Source organism: Geotrypetes seraphini, chromosome 4, assembly GCF_902459505.1.
Source record: "Geotrypetes seraphini chromosome 4, aGeoSer1.1, whole genome shotgun sequence".
NCBI lineage: Eukaryota > Metazoa > Chordata > Amphibia > Gymnophiona > Dermophiidae > Geotrypetes > Geotrypetes seraphini.
In genome coordinates, this window is record NC_047087.1 from 174,165,081 (window position 1) to 174,187,495 (window position 22,415).

At 44.9% G+C, this 22,415-nt stretch overlaps 1 protein-coding gene across 6 annotated transcripts in view; it reads right to left on the bottom strand.

Annotated features, from left to right (window-relative positions):
- The window catches only part of HYDIN (HYDIN axonemal central pair apparatus protein), a 1,718,235-nt gene that overhangs the window by 424,912 nt on the left and 1,270,908 nt on the right, over positions 1-22,415 (bottom strand). For all 6 annotated transcript variants that reach the window (XM_033943280.1, XM_033943278.1, XM_033943277.1 and 3 more), the window contains 3 exons: positions 15,687-15,786; positions 15,419-15,587; positions 159-400 (listed from right to left, as the gene is read on the bottom strand). In XM_033943280.1, coding sequence (XP_033799171.1) covers positions 159-400; positions 15,419-15,587; positions 15,687-15,786 — 511 coding nt within the window. The remainder of the gene's footprint in view (positions 1-158; positions 401-15,418; positions 15,588-15,686; positions 15,787-22,415) is intronic.

Genomic DNA, 22,415 nt, shown 5'->3' on the forward strand with positions numbered 1-22,415 from the left:
AATACAATTGCATAGAGGATAGCATATGATGTTCTGTTTGTCCTTGAAGAACTAATTTTATAAAAGCCATTTTAAGTGATTATATTATTGCTTTGATAGTAAATCACAAAAAACTGAGTCACCACTGATAGTAGTGATCTAGCCATCTTCTTTCTTACCTTTTCTTGATGTTCTGATTAGCAACTTCAGTCACCGGCTTAGAGATGGAAAATTTAAATTCAAGCTTGCCTTGATTTTCTATGGTAAACGTACAGATCTTGCGGGAACCCAATATCATTGCCCCAAAGTTGATGCCTGAAGATGGCAAGATTTTGTATTTTGTACACACTGACTGCACAGATATCTTCACTGGAATGCTAGCAATGGTTTCCCCTCCTTCACAGATATTTGGTTCTATAACCTACACAGAAAAACAACAATTATTACCGTAACAGGGAAGTCTTTTTGATAGAAAAGACAGAGCACAAAATTAAAATTTTTAAAAAACCCAGAAACTGAAGGGGAAGTATTTCAGTATAATTGAAAATAAAACTTAAATAAAGCATAATATTTTTTTATCAACAGTTCTTTTTTATAATAACAAAATTAAGGTACCTATTTATTAAATTGCATTAATGTTTTCCACTTAACATGTATTTACAGCAAAAGTTGACCCACAATAACTGCAAAACCTCCATGGAAATTGTTGAGAGCATTTCTAGTAACTGGGGGAAGTAAATGGAGCAATGTTCATTGATACATGTTAACAAAATAGCTGCTAATGTGGAATGCAATTAACTACAACTCTTTAGGTATAGTTAACTGCTCTGTGTTATCTGCCACATTAGCAGATAATACATATTAACAACATTTGTGCTAAATGCAAATTGCTCTTCATGCCCATAATTTAAAATTCCAAATTAGGTGTTTAATACAGGAGCTGATGAGCACTCACTATTAAGATGCATTAATTGCTTTTGATCTCTGCATTAAGAATATGTATGCTAAAAACCTGCTTAAAATATCTAACATGGTTTACAAATAGTCTTCTAAATGACCATGAGGCTAAGTAGTGACATGGGGCTCAAAATCCAAAAAAACAAACAACAAAAACGCGTCTAAAAAGTGGCCTGAAGAATGGAGGAGCAGCTACCTGCGAGGAAGCAGGGATGGAGGAGCAGAGAGCTATTGGGGTAATTCTCGGAATATCTTTGCTCCCTCCTCTAGTAAGACCTGAAGTTATCAACATGGAAGCAATCTGGAGTGGACTTGAATCAATACATAAGGTATGCTCCCAATTTTTTTCTTCAATACAGAGTACTAATTTGCAAGTAAAAACTTTGGAAGAGAAACTCCTAAAGCAGTCCAATAAAATGGATAACCTGGAAAAATCAATGTCAGAAGGGAAGGCTTCCATGAATTTATATTTGAAGGAAAAGTCTTTGCTTGTTAGAAAAACGGAAAATTTGGAATATGCAAATAGAAATTTAAATCTTAGATTGTTGAACTTTCCGGTATCCAAATTTCAAACTCCAAGAGACCTATTTAATTCCTTCTTACAATCAGTGTTGAAATTTCCTGAAAATAATTTGCCACTGCTTCAAAAGCTATACTACTGGAATATTCCCAAAGAAGACAAAAGCAAAGGGACTATACCAGGAGACTTGGATCTCACTGGTATGCTGGAAACATCAATTCAAGAAGAAATAATTGTTAGAGCAACTCTATTGGTAACCTTCGTTTTTCTTCAGGATAAAGAGGCAGTTCTCCGTCTATTCTATAGGACTGAGAATGTGGAATTACACGGCTCCAAAGTCTCAATATTTCCTGATGTATCAAAATGGATGCAAGCCAGACAGAAGAAATTCCTGGCCTATCGTCAGTTAACCTTGAGTATGGGAGCAACTTTTCAGTTACGTTTCCCCTGTAAATGCTGTCTTACCTATCAGAATGTTAGATATATATTTTATGATCCTGATCAATTAAATTTTTTTCTAGAGTGTAAGACGGCCTCTAGAGCTCCAGATTCTCCCATGGAATCCTTCACCCAGGCAGATGGTTAAATCCAACCGCACTCTGTAATGTGAATTATTATGAGTCTTTCTTTTAGATCCAACTTCCCTTGGAGGTGATGGACTCCCTCTCTTCATTTTGTGGACTCTGATTAGTCACATATGTGGAATTATTTTACAATTTATTGTCTGTTTCCTTTTTCAAGTGTTAATTTCTTTAGATTGTTGTTAAACAATTTTGTGAAAAAATACAAATAAATAAAAAGTGGCCTAAATGGGTACTTGGATGATCAAAAAGCCTGATCGTCCAAGTACCCATAATCAAAGCTGGTTTTAGACATATCTAAAACCAGCTTAGGCCTTTCCCCTGCCTCTAAATGCACAGAGAGAAGAGAGGCGTTTTTAAAGGAGGGGAAAGGGCGGGCGGGAGGTGGGCCGACCTACACCTAGGCGTACAACACATATAAACAAAGATTTTGATAGGTTGCCTAGACGGCACTTATACGTTTTGACTTAGAACAAGTCAAAATAGGTATAAGTGCCGAAAAGGGATCGCTGAGCTGATCGTTGCTGCTGCGATCAGCTCAGCGGCCCCAGCAACCTGCCTACTCCCTACAGCAATGATCCCGGCAGGAGAGATGGCTCATCTCCCCTGCCGCGATCCACCCCCCTCCCCACCGATCAGGGCAGGAGGGAGCCTAAGCCCTCCTGCCCCGCAGCACCCCCCGAACCCCTGATTACATTCAGGGCAAGAGGGAGCCCAAGCCCTCTTGCCCCACGATCCTCAACCCCCCCCCCCCCTCATCGAGTCCGATGGGGCCAGGAGGGAGCCCAAGCCCTCCTGGCCCGGGGACACCTTCTAACCCCCACCCCCCACTAAAATACGGGCAGGAGGGATCTCAGGCCCTCCTGCTCTTGATGCACCCCCCACGACCATCCCCCTAAAGCTCCGATTGGCCCCCCCGCCGACCCGTGACCACCCCACCCCCAATCCCACCCCCCATACCTTGCAATCGTTGGCCGGACGGACGGGTGCCAAGCCCGCCCGTCCGGCAGGCCAGCCAATCCAGGAATGTAGCCAGATTGGCTCAGGCGGCTCAAACCCCGCCCACAGGTGGGGCCTGAGGTGCCTGGGCCAACCAGAATAGGCCCAGGAGCCTTAGGCTCCTTCTGTGGGCAGGGCCTTAGGCACATGGGCCGGGCTGGGTCCATGTGCCTAAAGCCCTGCCCACAGGAGGAGCCTAAGGCTCCTGGGCCTATTCTGGTTGGCCCAGGCACCTCAGGCCCCACCTGTGGCGGGGTTTGAGCCGCATGGGCCAATCCGGCCCCATTCCTGGATTGGCTGGCCTGCCGGATGGGCGGGCTTGGCACCTGTCCGTCCGTCCGTCCAACGATTGCAAGGTACGGGGGGTGGGATTGGGGGTGGGGGGTTGATCGGAGGTTCGGGGGGCCAGTTGTGTGGGGGGTGCCGTGGAGCGGGTGGGCTTGGGTTCCCTCCTGCTCCTAACCTAATCGGGGAGTCAAGGTGCCTTGGGACAAGAGGGCTTGGGCTCCCTCCTGCCCCGAACGTAATCGGGGGTTTGGGGGTGCTGCGGGGGAGGAGGGCTTGGGCTCCCTCCTGCCCCAATGTCGTCGGGGGGAGGTCGCGGTTCAACAGGGCAGGAGGGCTTGGGCTCCCTCTTGCCCGGATCATTTTAGGGGGGGTGGATTCTGTAACCAGTGTTGTTTGACAGACACCGGTTACAGAATCCAGCTTTTAGGCAAAGGACTGGCTCCTCATAAGAACATAAGAAGTTGCCTCCACTGGGTCAGACCAGAGGTCCATCGTGCCCAGCGGTCCGCTCCCGCGGTGGCCCATCAGGTCCATGACCTGTGAAGTGGTTTCTGACTATTCCTATAACCTACCTATACTTCTATCTGTAACCCTCAATCACCTTTTCTTTTAGGAACCTATCTAGACCCTCCTTGAACCCCGGTAGCGTGCTCTGGCCTATCACAGCCTCCGGGAGCGCGTTCCATGTGTCCACCACCCTCTGAGTGAAAAAGAACTTCCTAGCATTTGTTCTAAACCTGTCCTTTTTCAATTTCTCTGAGTGCCCCCTTGTACTTGTGGCTCCCCATAGCCTGAAGAATTTGTCCCTGTCTACCTTCTCTATGCCCTTCATGATTTTGAAAGTTTCTATCATGTCTCCTCTAAGTCTCCGCTTTTCCAGGGAGAATAGCCCCAGATTTCCAATCTGTCAGCGTATGAGAAGTTTTCCATACCTTTTATCAGCTTTGTCGCTCTTCTCTGGACTCCCTCAAGTACCGCCATGTCCTTTTTGAGGTACGGCGACCAGTACTGGACACAGTACTCCAGATGTGGGCGCACCATCGCCCGATACAGCGGCAAAATGATACCCTTTTTGATGATACCCAACATTCTGTTCACTTTCTTTGAGGCTGTTGCACATTGTGCTGATGCTTTCAATGTTGTGTCCACCATCACCCCCAGGTCTCTTTCAAGTTTGCTCACTCCCAGCAATGATCCCCCCATTTTATAGTTGAACATCGGGTTCTTTTTCTCTACATGCATGACTTTGCATTTCTCAGTGTTAAAACTCATTTGCCATTTTCTTGCCCAGTCTTCCAATCTCGTTAAGTCCCTTTGCAGGTCTTCACAGTCTTCCTTGGTTCTAACCTTGCTGTAGAGTTTGGTGTCGTCCGCAAATTTAATAACCTCACAGTTCGTCCCTGTCTCCAAGTCGTTAATAAATATATTGAACAGGAGCGGTCCCAGCACCGACCCCTGTGGGACTCCACTCGTGACCCATTGCCATTCTAAGTAATGGCCCTTTACTCCAACCCTTTGTTTCCTGCCTGCCAGCCAGTGTTTGATCCATCGGTGGATATCCCCTTGCACCCCGTGGTTCCACAGCTTCTTAAGCAGCTGTTCGTGGGGTACCTTGTCGAAGGCTTTTTGGAAGTCAAGGTAAATGATGTCAATGGATTCCCCTTTATCCATCTGGCTGTTTATTCCCTCAAAGAAGTACAGCAAGTTCGTGAGGCATGACCTTCCCTTGCAGAAGCCGTGCTGGCTTGCCTTCAGCTGCCCATTGTTTTCTATGTGGTCGCAGATGGTGTCTTTAATCAGTGCTTCCTGGAACCGAGGTCAAACCTGTAGTTTCCCGGGTCACCCCTTGATCCCTTCTTGAAGATGGGCGTGACATTTGCTATTTTCCAGTCCTCTGGGATCTCCCCTGTTTCTAAGGAAAGGTTACATATTTGGCGAAAAGTTTCTGCTATTTCGTTTCTCAACTCTTTTAGTACCCTTGGGTGGATGCCGTCCAGACCTGGTGATTTGTCGCTCTTTAGTCTGTCTATCTGACAGAGGACTTCCTCCCAGCTTACCTCTAGTTTGACCAGTTTCCCATCCCAGTCTCCATGTAAGATCTCCTCGGGTTCTAGAATATTGGATGTGTCCTCTCTTGTGAAGACTGACGAGAAGAACTTGTTTAACCTGTCAGCTATCTCTGTTTCCTCCTTTACCACTCCCTTCCTGTCTCCATCATCCAAGGGTTCCACTACCTCCCTGGCCGGTTGTCTCCCCTTCACATACTTGAAGAATGGTTTGAAGTTTCCTGCTTTCTCTGCCAGTCTCTCCTCATATTCTCTTTTTGCTTTCCTTACCACTCGGTGACATTCCTTTTGGTGCCTTTTGTGTTTATCTTGGTTGTCCTTGGTTTGGTCCTTTTTCCATTTTCTGAACGATGCTTTCTTGTCACTTATCGCCTCTCTTACTGCATTTGTTATCCACACTGGGTTTTTTGTTCGATTCTTCTTGCACCTTCCTAAATCTGGGGACGTACAGGTTCTGTGCTTCGTGCACCGTGCCCTTGAGCAGGAACCAGGCTTTTTCTACGGTCTCCATCTTCCTTGAGCTGCTGCTGAGTTTCTTTCCCACCATTTTCCTCATGGACTCGTAGTTCCCTTTTCTGTAATTGAGTGCTGTTGTTGTGGTTTTCTTCACTTTTGGTGTTCCTATTTCTAGCTTGCACTGGATCATGTTGTGATCGCTGTTTCCTAGTGGCGCTAGACTCTTTTGCGGGTCCCCTTAGCCCGTTGAGGATTAGGTCAAGAGTGGCTTCTCCTCTTGTTGGTTCCATGACTAGCTGTTCCATGAAGCAGTCCCTTATAGCCTCCAGGAATTTTGTTTCCCTTGTGGACTTTGAGTGTTCAATACTCCAGTCTATGCCAGGGTAGTTGAAGTCCCCCATCACCACCACACTTCCGCTTTTGCATACCTGCCTTAATTCAGCCTCCAAGTCCTGGTCGTTTGCTTCCGGTTGTCCTGGTGGGCGAAAGTACAGTCCCAATTTTATGTCTGCTCCATTTCCTCCTAGTAGCTTAACCCATAGTGATTCCAAGTTGTCCGCCCCTATTGCTGTTTCCATCCTGGTTAAAGGAATGGAGTCCTTTATGTATAGCGCTATTCCTCCACCCTTCTTGTATGTCCTGTCTCTCCTGTAAAGTTTGTACCCTGGTATGACCACATCCCATTTGTTGTCCTCGGACCACCATGTTTCAGTGACTCCAATTATGTCTATGTCCTTCTTTCTGGCTATGACTTCTAGCTCCCCCATTTTGGCTCTTAGGCTCCTAGCATTAGTGTATAGGCAATTTAAGTCCCGGTTGTTTACCTTCCTTGTTGGTTTTCCTCGTGGTTTGGTGTTCCTGCCTACCCCCTCATGGGCTGCCAGTCCCCGGGTCTCGCTTTGTTTATCCTCCTCCTGTGGTGTGTCTATTTCGTCCTCATCTCCCTCCTGTGGTGTGTCTATCTCGTCCTCAGCCTGCTTCCCCATTTTTGGATGTCCTTCCGGCTGTTTCCTCCATTTCTTTCTCTTTGGTTTTGTTAGATCCCTGGGCCCCTGCTTTGCGTCCTTGGATTTTTTGTCAAAACTCAGTCTCGATCCCTCTATCGCCTTTTCCTGGTCCAGTATCCTTGTTTGATACTCTAATCCGGTGTGTCGATGTCAGATCGACTATCGGTTTCCCCTTTTCCTCAGTTTAAAGCCATGTCTATGTTGTTCTGGATGTTGTGTGCCAGCCTCCTCGTCCCATCAGTGCTCAGGTGCAGTCCGTCCCTCCTGTAGAGCTTGTTCTTTCCCATGAAAGTTGTCCAGTTCCATACAAAGTGAAAACCTTCCTCTTCGCACCACCTCCTCAGCCAACCGTTAATTGCTTGCAGCTCGGTCTGCCTCCTTGCATCTGCCCTCGGTACTGGCAGGATCTCTGAGAAGGCTATCTTCCTTGTCCTCAGCTTCAATTTCCTCCCCAGTATCTTGAACTGCTCGGTCAGTGTTGTCTTGTTGTAGTTCCTTCTGCTGACGTCGTTGGTTCCAACGTGGATTATCACTGCTGTTTCCTCCGTCTCAGCTCCTTCCAGGATTCTCTCGATTCTGTCTGTGATGTCCTTAGTTCTCGCCCCTGGGAGACATGTCACTAGTCGGTCATCTCTGCCTCCTGCTATGTGACTGTCCACCTCTCTCAGGATTGAGTCTCCCACTACGATTGCGGATTTCCCCTTTCTCAGTTTCCTCCTGGGTCTCAGGTCTATATCAGTGACTCGATCCGCCAATCCTTCTTCCGGATTCTGATGGGACTCCGCCTCCTCTGTCTGCTCAGTTCCTCCGCAAGGTCCTGTTGGAATCCATCCTTCCCTCCTGGAATCTGGTAGAATCTGTCCTTCCCTTCTGGAATCTGGTAGAATCTGTCCTCCATATATTGGTTCCTGTCCCCTGGCATCTGGTGGATTCCGTCTTCCAACTGTTGGTTCCCCTCCGACTTGTTGGTGATCCTGTGCCTCCACCATCCTACAGGCCTCCTCAATGAATCTCTCGAGCTCTCTAACCTGCTCACTCATGTGGCACTCTCTGGTGGTATCTTCAGTTGCCCAGCATGATTCCTCTACGGTGAGGAGTCCCTCCAGCTCCTGGACCTTCACCTCCAGTCTCCCGACCTCCTTCTTCAGGCTCCCAACCTCCTTCTTCAGGCTATCCAGTTCCTGACATCGACCGCATATGTACGCCTGCCTCCCGGAGAGGAGGTAGTCATACATATGACACCCAGTGCAGTATACTGGAAAGCTTCGTTGGGTTCCTGTAGCCTCCATTTCTCCTTTCTCGTACCTGAAGTCCCTTGGTGTGTAGGAGTGGTGCTCGGCGTGCAGCTAGCTGAAAGAATAGAGAGAGAAGAGAAGAATGAGAACAGAAGAAAAGTACCTTTTTTTTTTTTTTGAGTTAGAAGTTTAGGATTTGCTGCAGGGCTGCCTGGCTCCTTCCAAGGCTCCTTCGCAAAGGCGCTCTCGCTAAAACGAGCGCCTTTGACGCTCGCCTTCGCCACACACCGAATGGCTGCGCGCCGTTGGCTCCCTTCCTTTTAAGGGGGAGCCCGGGCGCTGAGACGACCTCTGACGCGCTGGGGTGGGCGGAGCTTCCTCTCACCACTACCCCTCTGCCTCTGCTTGCCGGATTCCTTCCTCTCCTCTGCCTCCCGGTCCGCTCTACAAAGGAAAAAAAGCACAAGCACGCCACAGAGTTCTGCCTCGTGCCCCGGCTCCCTTCCTTTTAAGGGGGAGCCCGGGCGCTGAGACGACCTCTGACGCACTGGGGTGGGCGGAGCTTCCTCTCGCCGCTACCCCTCTGCCTCTGCGTGCCAGATTCCTTCCTCCCCTCTGCCTCCCGGTCCGCTCTACAAAGGAAAAAAAGCTAAAACAAAAAAGAACAAGCACGCCACAGAGTTCTGCCTCGTGCCCCGGCTCCCTTCCTTTTAAGGGGGAGCCCGGGCGCTGAGACGACCTCTGACGCGCTGGGGTGGGCGGAGCTTCCTCTCGCCGCTACCCCTCTGCCTCTGCTTGCCGGATTCCTTCCTCCCCTCTGCCTCCCGATCCGCTCTACAAAGGAAAAAAAGCTAAAACAAAAAAGAACAAGCACGCCGCAGAGTTCTGCCTCGTGCCCCAGCTCCCTTCCTTTTAAGGGGGAGCCCGGGCACTGAGATGACCTCTGACGCGCTGGGGTGGGTGGAGCTTCCTCTCGCCGCCACCCCTCTGCCTCTGCTTGCCGGATTCCTTCCTCCCCTCTGCCTCCCGGTCCGCTCTACAAAGGAAAAAAAGCTAAAACAAAAAAGAACAAGGTCCTCCTTCGCCTAAAAGCCCTTGTTTTGGACGTTTGGGGCTTAGGCCTTTTTTAGGTTGATTATATGGTATAAGTTTAGACATAGTGGTGGTCTGGGCGTTTAAACAGCTGAATGTAGAGGCAGGCCATTATTTAAAAAAAAAAATAACTCCTTTTGGACGTTTTTTTTGATAATGGACATTTTCCCTGCTTCTACTTTCAACGTTTAAGGCCTTAGGCCAAAAGGGGACTTAGACCTTTTTTTTTATTATGCCCCTCCACGTGTCTCCCAGTGACACCAGAAACCTTGTATGTGTTTTGATGCCACAAAACTCAAAAGTTCTCTCTGGTGGAGCTTGTACCAGAGTTCCACAAACCTTTCAGTATAATGCCATCAAAGTGCTAATATTTGTAGGACCACTTGTTCATAGACATTTCTACTGCAACTTTGTTTCTCTTCTCTCTCCTATTCTTTTTAATCTATATTTGAGAGACTGTGTACTCAGTTAAGATCTTGATGAATGTTGTTTTTATGAATATTTTGACCTGGATATCACAACAATCACAGAGGATAAATCAGGATAAGACAAAAAAGCAAGCTATAATGTCACATGGTTTATTGCCTCGTTGGGCCAACATGACCTGATGAGCTCGTTCAAATCGTACCTCCTCCAGGGGAACAGGTGTTGAGGCATCTGACAGTAGTTGACTTGCTATTGCTTGTACTACCCGTGCACAATTTGTATAGTCTGCATGTTCTGGGACCCCACGGATCCATAGGTTAGACCTGCAGCTTCTATTTTCTAAATTTTCCAGTTTGTCAAGGACATAACTGATGCGTCATCAGGTCCTTGGAACGGGAGTCAATCAGCTTCATATGTTCATGCCGCTCTTCAAGATGCTCTTCTGCATCGCTCACCCGCTGACCCATCGCTCACCCGCTCCAATATTTCACCTTGGAAGTCTACCGTCAGGGTGGCGAGCTCTTCCAGGACTGTTTTAATATCTGCGTGGATCTTGAGCAACATTGCTTGGACCTCTTCCATCGGGTCCAGTGGGGGCAATGAAGCGAGGTTGGCGTTCCTGCCTACATCTGGCCCCAAAGCTGCATCCTCTCGTGCTGCCATTTTGGAGCACTCCTGTCTGCAGAGAAAGCAAACTCTTGTAGTGTTTTGTGCTGCGAGTAAACATCTGTTATCACCAGTCAAAAAAACAACTGATCCCTGTCTGTTGAGCCCAGTTTTGCCCCGATTGACCTGTGATGATTTAATAGGGAGGTATGCAGAGCAGCACTCTCAACCACCCATTCAAGTCGGTGACGTCGCTTCCCCCTAACATCTTTTGGCTATTCAAAAAAAAAAAAAAAAAAGGGGGGGGGGGGAGGTTATCGATTGGAAAAACCGACAGGTCTGCCTGATTATTTTTTATTTATAAATGGGACAGATATTTTGTATGTGTAACACATGCAAAATATCTGTGCCATTGAAAAAAAAAAATAACCAGGCAGACCTGGCAGACATAGTTACTTCATTTAATAAATAAATTTTTGAAAAAAGTACTCATCTCTTTGTTAAAGAAGCATAGCAGGAGTTCTTCACCAACATAGGCTATGTTTCGCCCAGGGGGTTTTATCAAGGTATTTCCCCTGACAAAAGAAGAGAGAGTTACCATAAATAACTTCAGCCTTTATCATTCTATATTACAGAACTAACTCATACAGGCATAACTTAGAGCCTATATCAGTAGTCTAACACAGTTTATAAAAAAAACGCTCGAAAATATTTTAAGCACATACCTTTATTATGCCGATTCCATGAATACTGCCGGAAAAGTTTGCAGCAGAAACATGGCGGCGGCGTTCTTTTATCAAAAGTGTCAACGTAATGACCTCATACAAACGTACCCTATCAGAATCGAAAGCGAGCATGGAGACATTTAAACTAATGTCATCCATTCCACTTCAGCATTCAAACCATTTGGTTTAACTGTATTAAGTGAAAAAATCATCTTTTGTTCCATAAAATTTAAACGTTCAGCATGGTTTCCACCCTCCCACCCTATCTCAATGCAATCAATTATTCTCCATTTTAAATCACTAATTTTATGCCTCATAGCCTGCCAATGCTGGACTAGCGGCGCTTCTACACTTACATGCTGAACGTTTAAATTTTATGAACAAAAGATGATTTTTTCACTTAATACAGTTAAACCGAATGGTTTGAATACTGAAGTGGAATGGATGACATTAGTTTAAATGTCTCCATGCTCGCTTTCGATTCTGATAGGGTACTTTTGTATGAGGTCATTACGTTGACACTTTTGATAAAAGAACGCTGCCGCCATGTTTCTGCTGCAAACTTTTCCGGCAGTATTCATGGAATCGGCATAATAAAGGTATGTGCTTAAAATATTTTTGAGCGTTTTTTTATAAACTGTGTTAGACTACTGATATAGGCTCTAAGTTATGCCTGTATGAGTTAGTTCTGTAATATAGAATGATAAAGGCTGAAGATATTTATGGTAACTCTCTCTTCTTTTGTCAGGGGAAATACCTTGATAAAGCCCCCTGGGCGAAACATAGCCTATGTTGGTGAAGAACCCCTGCTATGCTTCTTTAACAAAGAGATGAGTACTTTTTTCAAAAATTTATTTATTAAATGAAGTACTATAATCAAAACTTATATGAAAAAATATAAAAAATTATGACCGATGAAGACTTCTGTGCTTGTAATCTGTGAATGAAACTCTTTCACAGTTAACACCGCTGAGGTCCTAAACGGGATAAACTGTATTTATATCTAAGGTCTCTTATTTTTGACTTTTGTAATTAACCTTAGTATAACAGATATTTACTGCCTTATAAAACTGTACTTAGACATAGTTACTGACAGGTCTAGTATAACAGTTGTTTTTTTTCAATCGTTAAAACCTCTCCTTTTTTTTTTCTTTTTTTAATAGCCAAAAGATGTTAGTGCATCGATTGCTTGGCTACTTTGCATGGGGTTTTAGCTAATTTGCATGGCTAGATAGGAAAATGGGTTATCGAGGGGGAAAACATGCAGTGGACCGTTCTGTGAATCAGGTCAGTAAAAGCGATCGTTGCTAAAGCTGTGAAAACAGGTTTAACGACGATCACTGACTTTAGTGCATTTAGACATTAGGAATCTTTAATGTAGGCCTTTAAAACCCTGGCCCCTATTACAGGCGCCTAAGTTTTAAGTTAGATACCCAATACAGAATTGTGCTTAAATGTGATTAGCATGCAATGGGAGCCTAACTTTAGGCGCCTATCTTTTTTAAGCGCCAGTTAGAGAATCTGGCCCTATGTGGGGGTAATTTATTTATTTATTTAATTTTCTATACTGTTCTCCCAAGAGAGCTCAGAATGGTTTACATGAATTTATTCAGGTACTCAAGCATTTTTCCCTGTCTGTCCCGGTGGGCTCACAATCTATCTAATGTACCTGGGGCAATGAAGGGATTAAGTGACTTGCCCAGGGTCACAAGGAGCAGTGTGGGTTTGAACCCACAACCCCAGGGTGCTGAGGCTGTAGCTTTAACCACTGCACCACATACTCCCCTCCCATGTGGTTAAGCGGGATATAAACATGGATATTAAATTGAATTAGGTTGCAAAACCTATTCTACGTATTGGATAAAGGACAAATGGCCCATCAAGTCTGCCTACCTACTATCTCTTCCTCTTCCTAAGAGATTCCACGTGCCTTTCCTTCGTGTCCTTGAACTCAAACACAGTCTGTCTGCATAATTTCTACCAGGAGACTATTTCACGCATCTACTATCTTTTCTGAAAAAAAAAAAGTATTTCCTTTGGCTCAGGAGTAATCTATCACTTAACTTCATCCTATATCCTCTCATTCCAGTGCTTCCTTTCAGATGACAAGAGATTCACCATATCCGCATTTATGCCTCATATGTATTTAAACGTCTATCATATCTCTCCTCTCCTGCCTTTCCTCCAAAGCATACATTTTGAGATCTGTCCCTGTATGCCTTATGATAAAGGCCACTGACCATTTTAGTAGCCTCTCTCTAGACCGACTCCATCCAGTTTATATCTTTTTGAATGTGTGGTCTCCAGAATTGTACACAATATTCTAAATGATGTCTCACGGAGTCTTATACAGGGGCAACAATAACTCCTTTTTCTCCCTATACACCCCAGCATTCTTCTAGTTTATGCCGTTGCCTTTTCAACTTGTTTGGCCACCTAAAGATCATCACATACTATTATACCCAAAAACCCATTCCTCTTTCATGCACAAAAGTTCTTTACCCCCTAAACTGTACTGTTCCCTCAGGTTGCTGCAGCCCAAATTCATGACCTTGCATTTTCTTAGCTGCCAAATTTCAGGCCATTCTTCAAGCCTCACTAGGTCCTTCCTTATGTTATTCACACCATCAAAGGAGTCTACTCTATTGAAGATTTTGAAATCATCTGCAAATAGGCAAATGTTACCAGTCAGCCCTTTAGCAATATCGCTTACAAAAATATTAAAAAGAACAGGCCCAAGAACTGAACCTTGAGATACACCACTGGTAACATCTTTCCCCAGAGATCTCTCCATTTGACCACTACCCTCAGCTGTCTTCCACTCAACCAGTTCCTGGCCCTGTCTGTCACTTTGGGGTCCATTCCAAGGCCACTCAGTTTATTTATTAGATGCCTGTGTGAAGCACTGTTAAAGGCTTTGCTAAAATTCTAAATACATTTAGTCCTCTCCCTCTATTCAATTCTCTAGTCATCCAGTCATAGAAATTGATCAGATCTGTCTGACAAGACCTGCCTCTAGTGAATCCATGTTGCCTCAGGTCCTGTAATCCACTGGATTCTAGAAACATCACTATTCTCCGTTTTAAAAGCGTTTCCATTAATTTATTACTACAGAAGTCAGACTTTAGTTCCCTTTTACAAATGACTAATTTAAGTAATAGGCTTCCATTAAAAAAAACAATTTAAATATTCATCATAATGTATTATTTAATAGAGTATGTATCTCACAACTCGATCATTTCCAACTGTGTTCTTTATTTTGGAAAAAAAGTGATAAGAGATTACGCACCCATGTATGGATTTTAAAAGCAAGACATACTTCAATTGCAGTACTCTTGATGATTAATAGCCTGGAAAAAGGGGTAACATTCAAACACTGGACATGTGAGCGAAAGACCAGTTTTAAAAGGACATGGGATAGAGGGCACAAATGTCCATAATTATAGGCATGTTTCAAATTTATATCTGCAAAACAACAGAGATTATGGAACAGAAGATCGGAGGTACCAGTTTGTAGTTTAATAAGTGTCCAAATAATAATAATAATCTTAAAAACAATTCACAAAGAGTATAAGTCCCAAGTGACCCACAGATAACAAATAATGTATAAAATACAAATGACCCAACCCGTATTGTTTTCAAGATTATTGTTATTTGGACGCTTATAAACTACAAACCTTCAATCTTCTGTTTCACAATTTGTTTGTTGCTTTGCTGCTTCATTTCCTTTGTGGAACCTTTTGGTGCTATTTGGATTTTGTTGTTTGTCTTCTCAAACTTATGTCTTCCAGAAAAAACTAACAGAAAAAGTAATATTAAGACAGCTAACCGATTTTATTGGAAAGATCAATGTGATAGATCCCAGACAATCTGGTTTTAGGAAGGGACATAACACAGAAACCATTTTATCTTCTATGCTTAGTGGAAGCGGAGAAGAGGACGTGAAGGGGTGCCACAGCCCTGGGTGCCTCCTTCCCTTGCTAGGCCACTGATTATTACATGCACTATTTACAATACTTCATATCTAGATTATGGGAATATTGTATATTTGGGATTGACACAGGCCCTTTTAAAGAAGTTACAAACTCTGCAAAATGCAGATATACGGCCCGACAGGGGTTGGGAGGGAAGGGGGCTGGGAGCAGAGCCTGACAGGGAAAGGCTGGGTGCAGGGTGTAGGGAAGGCAGGGAGGAAGAGTGCACTTTGTGTAGTTTAATTTTGTGGTTACCATTGTATATTAAGATTATATTGTATGTATATGAAAAATGAATTGAAGAAATGGTGTTTACAATTAGTAAGGGAGCAACTTGGGCAGGTCTGGGGCGAGGTCTAGGGAAGAGCTTTTAGGGCCCCCCCAAACAAAAAAGCATTCCGCTGCCTATGATAAATTGTATGGTTATCACTTTATATTCCTGCCTATATTATCAAACTACACAATCAAATTCTCTTTCTCTCTTTTTCTACTAATGTGAAATCTCACCTGGCAGCGCAGGATAGGCTTCTCTAAAATGAATATTTCTTTTTTCGAGCGAAATATGATTTGAATCTGAGTTGCCCGTTCATTGGCAGCCAGTATACCTTTCTGGGGAATGATGGAGAAGATGGAATTCAGATCTTGCATGCTTGAATCTGAAGTATCCAGAAAAAAGCTGCAGAAAAAAGACAGAAGGTAATTACTGGATTCAATTAAAGGATTAAGAAAATCAGAAATAGTGCTAATGGTGAAAAGGAAGAAACAACTTGCTCACCTAAATCCAATCTCATATTTCCCCTTGTTCTTTAGAGACATAATCTGCTTTGCTTCATCCAAAACTTTGACGATTCCAAAGTCCAAACCTCCTTCTGCACCTGTAGAGATATTAGTGATTAAGTAGTTGCATATGCAGGTTTCACTAAATCCCTAGAAACTGTAGATAGATTTTTCTTTTTAAGGCTAGGCATGCCCTGTAATCTGCATAAGGAATTATGACCCCTGTGACCGGGCGTGACTAGACTGGATGCATCCTGAGACCAGGCTCAGGTCACACAAACCATAGATGAGGTAATTGGTAGCTTGGGGTACCCAAAAGGATAAGGTTCAAAAAATAGTCCAAAACTCAAATAAGTCAAACTTATCTTTTATTCAGGTCCTCATATAGGTAGCTTCCAAAACCACAAACAATAAGGGCTTAGTTAAAACAAACAAACAAACAAAAAAATCACAGGCAAAAATGGCTTCCAACTCTAGTTCATATCGGACATAGCAATATCTGTTTACCATCACAAAATGATTGCTTTTGGTCCCTGAGCATTCTTCCTCTAAAACTTCTGGCCAGACTGAACAACCATGCCAGCTTTTAATTTCACACCAGTTCTGGCATCTTAGAAAACACATTCCAAAACTTTCAGTTCAAACAGCAAAATGTTAAGAGTTTTTGAAAACTCTGACACTGGAGATTCTCCTTGGGATTTGACTTCTGGTACAAACTCCCAAGGCATGGGATCCTACAGATCAGCATGTACAGATCCCCTCCCCAGACCCCAACTGGCTGTTGTGCCTCCACAGTGTCTTACACTTTCAATGCCTGTTCTACCCACAGGCTTCACTTGGTAAGCATTCTGTCACAGCACCAAGAAACACCAAAAATAAGTTTGCCTCTGTTCCTAGTTCCTACAATGTGGCTGGCCTCCGTCCAGCTGCTTTATTATACAAAGCATTCACTGTTTGTCTTTGTTTCATTTCATTGCCAGTTTAGATTACAACAAAACACATTGCTTTTTTAATAGCCACTCACTCTCAGCAGGTTCTAGCCCAGCGGTGGGCAGCTCTGTCCTCGAGGGCCAGAATCCAGTCAGGTTTTCAGGATTTCCACAATGAATATGCATGAGATCTATTTGCATGCACTGCTTTCAATGCATATTCATTGGAGAAATCCTGAAAACCCAACTGGATTCCGGCCCTCGAGGACGAGAGTTGCCCACCCATGTTCTAGCCCTTTCCCATGTCCTCATAGCTTGGCAGTACTGTGTAATCCTCCTCCCTTTCACAGGAGTTCAAATTGTCCTCCATTTCTACTTTATTTGCATCAGCAGGCAAAAAGTCCCCAGAAGCCTCCCAGTCTTAGACTACTAACCTGTTCCTGGTGAAGTAATAGAGCTTCCCATTTCCCTGCTCTTGGCCGTAGAGGTCTGCTTTCCTCCATCTTGTCAGTAGCTTTGAAAACCTGTTACTGCCTTCTTTGGGTGAGAGCTCCATCTTTTTCTCTGCCTGCTACAGCTTGATAAGGTCTTGCTGCAGCTGTGCTTCTAGGCCTTGCTGATTCCACATACTGAAGCCTACTAATCTGGTTTAAACCAATTCTAGTTTGGCTGGTAACAGGAATCATTCCAGCCCTGGATTTAGATTTCACCTATCCCTGCCTTGCTGGGATTTGTAGTTCCACCTGCCTCTCTTTAACTGACTTCTTGGGAAAGGATAAACAGATCTTGGAAGTTGCCAACTTCATTTATGAGCTATTACCGTATTTTTCACTCCATAAGATGCATTCCCCCCCCCCCTAAAAAAAAGTGGATGGAAATGTATGTATGTCTTATGGAGCGAATATAACACCCCCCACCCCGGTACCTTTTTTTAATTCTGGCAGTCTAGCGCTCCTGCCCCTCCCTCGCTAGATGGCTGCCTCCTCATCTCTTGTGGCAGAGTGGCGCACAAGGCAGGTGCAAGCTTTTCGCGCTCCTGCCTGGTCCCGTGCCGCTCCCTGAATGGCTGCCGTCAGTTCTCGTGAGTATATCTCATTACAAACATATATTTAAAAAAGAGATTATGTCCTTACCTTGATAATATCTTTTCCAGTGGATGATCTAGACATGAGGCTTGCTTGGAGAAAGGCTAGTCCCATTGAAACAAGAGCGGAATATGGTTCCATCCATTCCTGGTTGCATCATTGCTGAAAAGTCTTCTACGCCTTAGCATAGGCAGATACAGTAGTTGACTTCTTAGATTTGAGAAGAGTAGCAATGACTACATCAGAATATCCTTTGCACTCTAATGCTTCATGCTCAATAGCCATGTTTTAAGAGCAAAATGATCTGGATCCTCCATACAGACTGGACCCTGAGCAAGAAGGTTTGGATGGGCATGCAACCGAAGGCTGTGTCTGGAGGCACCAGAATGACTCTTCCCTGATGGGCCACAATCCATTGACTGACTTGTCCTATCATGGGCCAAGGAAGAATAACTTACAATAGAACTCCCTGCAGCCAAGGCTGGACTAGAGGATCGAGACTCTCACTTATGGGCTCGGATCTTTGACTGAAGAATGAATATACCTTCTTGTTCTTCGCCATTGCCATGAGGTTGAAGTGAGGCTGACCCCAGTATTGCACTATGACCTGGAACACTGTGGAGAACAGAACCCACTCACCTGAATCTTAGATCTGTCTGCTGAGGAAGTCTGCTTGAACATTGTTGACTCCCGCCACATGCGCTACCAAAAGTGCCTGGAGGTAATATTCTGCCCTGTGAAAGAGCAGGTGAGCTTCCAAAGCTAGGGACAAACTCTTTGTACCTCCCTGACAATTGACATATGCCATCACTCTTGCATTGTTGAAGAAGACCCTGACCACATGGCCCTCCATATTCTTCTGTAATTTCACCAGAGCCAAATGAATGGTCCTCAGTTGATCAACCATTTCCTTTGGGAGAGCGTCCAACACCCCTGAATGGGATGACAATTGCAAAGAGCACCCCAACTCCAAAGACTGGCATCTGTTGTCACAATCACCCAGGAAGCAATCCGCATCAGCATGCCCCTGGAGTGGGTCTGCGGAAGTGGCCATCAAGCCATGCTGGCCTGGGCTTCCAGAGTCTAAGAAGAGGTGTTTGCAACACTTCCATCTGTAGAGCCCAGTGTGAAAGCAATGCGTGCTGGAGAGGACAAATATGTGCCCTCGCTCAAGGAATCACATCTTTCATGGCCACCATGAACCCTAGGACCTGGAGATCAATTTCTTGCCTCTTGGACAAAGCAGCTCTCTCAGCATGGGACTGAGAACATAGCTTCTGTCTGTGTTCCTCGGGAAGATAGACACAGCCTGCTGACATATGAAACAACACACCCATGTAGTCCAGGGACTTCATCGAAGTCAAATTGCTTTTCCTGTAATTCACAATCCAACCCAGATCTTCCAGGATCCAGATCACCAATCCTCAGAGAATGAGGGGCCTCTGATCAGTCAATCATCAAAGTACGGGTGGACCTTAAGTGAGCTTCCACAGCCACCATCACTTTGATGAAGGTACAAAGAGCCATTGCCAGGCCACAGGGTAGAGCTGAAAATTGGTAATGATTTTCCAAAACATGAAACTTGAAGAATTTGTGCTGCTCCAGAAAAATTGGAATATGCAAGTAAGCCTCTGTGAGATCCAAAGAGGCCAGGAACTCTCCTGGGGCCACCGTTGCTATGATAGACCGCACTGGCTCCATGCAAGAGTGCAAGACCTTGAGTGCTTCATTTACGTGTTTAAGATCTAGGATTGCTCTCCAATCGTCTGAGCTTTTGGCACGATAAAATATATGGAGTATCTGTCCAACCTGAGTCTTTGAGTGGCACTGCTTCTATGACCTGAATATCCAACTCTCTTTATGCAGTGGCTTGCACTTTGAGAGTCCACAAACCAATCTGTCAGAGGCCAGGCAAATTCCAGGTTGTAGCCAGACTGAATAATCTCCAGAACCCAGGTCTGCATGAATGCTGAGAGTCTGACCCCTATAAGCCAAGAGACCACCCTCGGCCTGGCATCATTGCACCTTTTTGGCAGAGGGAACAGAATGGGAGGTGGAATGCTGGTTACACTTGGAGCCTGAGAATCTCTGCCTGTAGCCCTGGGAAAATCTCTGAGATGTGGAGCTTGAATATGGGTGGGAACACCTGTAGCCATAAAAATTAGAGTGTCACGAACCTCTAGAAGTTCTGGGTCTGCTGTCAGGCAGGGTCTTAGGGCGAATGGGCCACAATAGAATTCATGAGATCATCTAAGCCCTTCCCAAATAACAATTGCCCTTTAAAGGGAAGCAGTGGAATCACCAGTCCACTGTCTAATCCAGAGAATTCTGTGAGCAGAAACTGAATACACCAACACCTTACTCAAGACCCGCATACACCAGATTCTATATGAAACTCAGCAGCCCCTCTCATCCAATTATTCTCTACTGTTTGGTCAACATCAAAAAGAATCCTTAACAGAATCCAACTGAACCTGCCATCCACAAAATACCTTCACTATAAGCAAATTTTCCACTCTATGCTAACTTATCTGGGTGTAAAAACCTGAAATGACCTACCTGAAGCTATCAGGAAAGAGACAAACTACACCACATTCAGAAAAAACCTGAAGAATCACCTCTTTGAAAATTAACTGTCTTAGTTTTTGTATAGCACCCCCTATTTCTATGTCCCTCCTCTTGCTTCTCCATGCCCCTTTCCCCTACAACTTTCCCTTCCTCTTTGATCTGTCGCCTTGAGGCTCTATAGCTATGTGCGACTCACAAATGGAAGATTAGATTAGATTAGATTAGATTAGATTAGATATAGAGCACCAGCAACATAATCTACTCCAGCCAAAAGAAGCTAAGGAGGAGAATCCACAGCCTCACTCCCTAGAGTATGCAGCTTGGACAAGCAAACCAACATGACAAAGGATGCTGCTGAGGCAGCTTTGACTCTCAAACCCGCCGCCTCAAAGATTCTCCTGAGAACCACATCCACGTGGCGGTCATGCGTGACCTTGAACACTATATCACTCTCACTAGGAAGGGAGGTACACTTAGTCACCTGCACAACCAAAGAGTCCACTTTAGTCTGACCAAACAGATAGATAGGCTAAAAACTGACAAATCCTCAGCCCGGACGGAATTCACCCAAGAATACTAAAAGAACTTAGAGATGAAATAGCGGAGTTACTGCAGCAGATTTGCAACCTATCCCTGAAAACAGGGGTAATACCGAAAGACTGGAGGATAGCGAATGTTACACCTATCTTCAAGAAGGGATCCAGAGGCGACTCGGTCATTCAGCTCAGGGCAGCTGGTCTCCAGAGGAGGCTTCTTGGTCGTTCAATGTTCTGGAGACCAGAGCCATCCGGCCAGTATTGCTAGCGTTCCAGATGTTGTTGACGGGTAAGTCTATTCAGGTTCTTTCTTAGACAATGCCATGGCGGTGGCTTATGTCAATCATCAGGGGACCCGGGGAATTATAGACCGGTCAGCTTAACCTCAGTTCCGGGGAAGATGGCCGAATCATTAATCAAGGACAGTATCAGTGAGCACATAGAAAAAAATAAGCTGATGAGAACAAGCCAGCATGGTTTCTGTACTGGAAGATCTTGCCAAACAAACCTGCTGCACTTCTTCGAGGGGATAAGCGAACATTTGGACAAAGGTGACCCCATTGGTATACCTGGACTTCCAGAAAGCCTTCGACAAGGTACCTCTTGAGCGCCTTCTAAGGAAACTGTGGAACCACGGGGTGGAAGGGGACATACACAGATGGATCAGAAACTGGCTGGCAAACAGGAAACAGAGGGTAGGAGTAAAGGGACACTATTCTGACTGGAAAGGGGTCACAAGTGGCGTCCCACAAGGGTCAGTGCTGGGACCACTGCTATTCAATATATTTATTAATGACTTGGAAACCGGGACAAAGTGTGAAGTTATAAAATTCGCGGATGACACAAAACTCTCCGGTAAGGTTAGATCTGTAGAGGAATATAAAGAACTCCAAAGGGACCTGAACAAACTGAGTGAGTGGACAGATAAATGGCAGATGAGCTTCAATGTGGAGAAATGTAAAGTTATGCACATAGGGAAAGGGAACCTGATGTATAACTACACGATGGGGGGGATGACATTGGGAAAAGGCAACCTAGAAAAGGACTTGGGGGTTTTGGTGGATAAAACAATGAAACCGGCAGTACAATGCGCAGCGGCCTCAAAAAAGGCGAACAGAATGTTGGGCATTATCAAAAAAGGTATCACTACCAGAACCAAGGAAGTTATCCTCCTGCTGTACAGGGCAATGGTGCGACCGCATCTGGAGTACTGCGTCCAGTACTGGTCGTCGTACCTAAAGAAAGATATGGCGATACTCGAGAGGGTCCAGAGAAGAGCAACAAAAATGATAAAGGGCATGACAAACCTCTAGTATGCTGAGAGGCTGGAGAAGCTGGGGCTCTTTTCCCTGGAAAAGCGGAGACTTAGAGGGGATATGATAGAACTTATAAGATCATGAAGGGTATAGTGAAGGTTGAGAAAGACAGATTCTTCAGACTGGCAGGGGCAACAAAAACTAGAGGGCACTCAAAAAAATTGAAGGGAGATAGGTTCAGAACAAATGCTAGGAAGTTCTTCTTCACCCAGAGGATGGTGGACACTTGGAATGCGCTTCCAAAGGAGGTGGTTGAGCAGAATACGATTTTGGGTTTCAAAAAGGGATTGGAC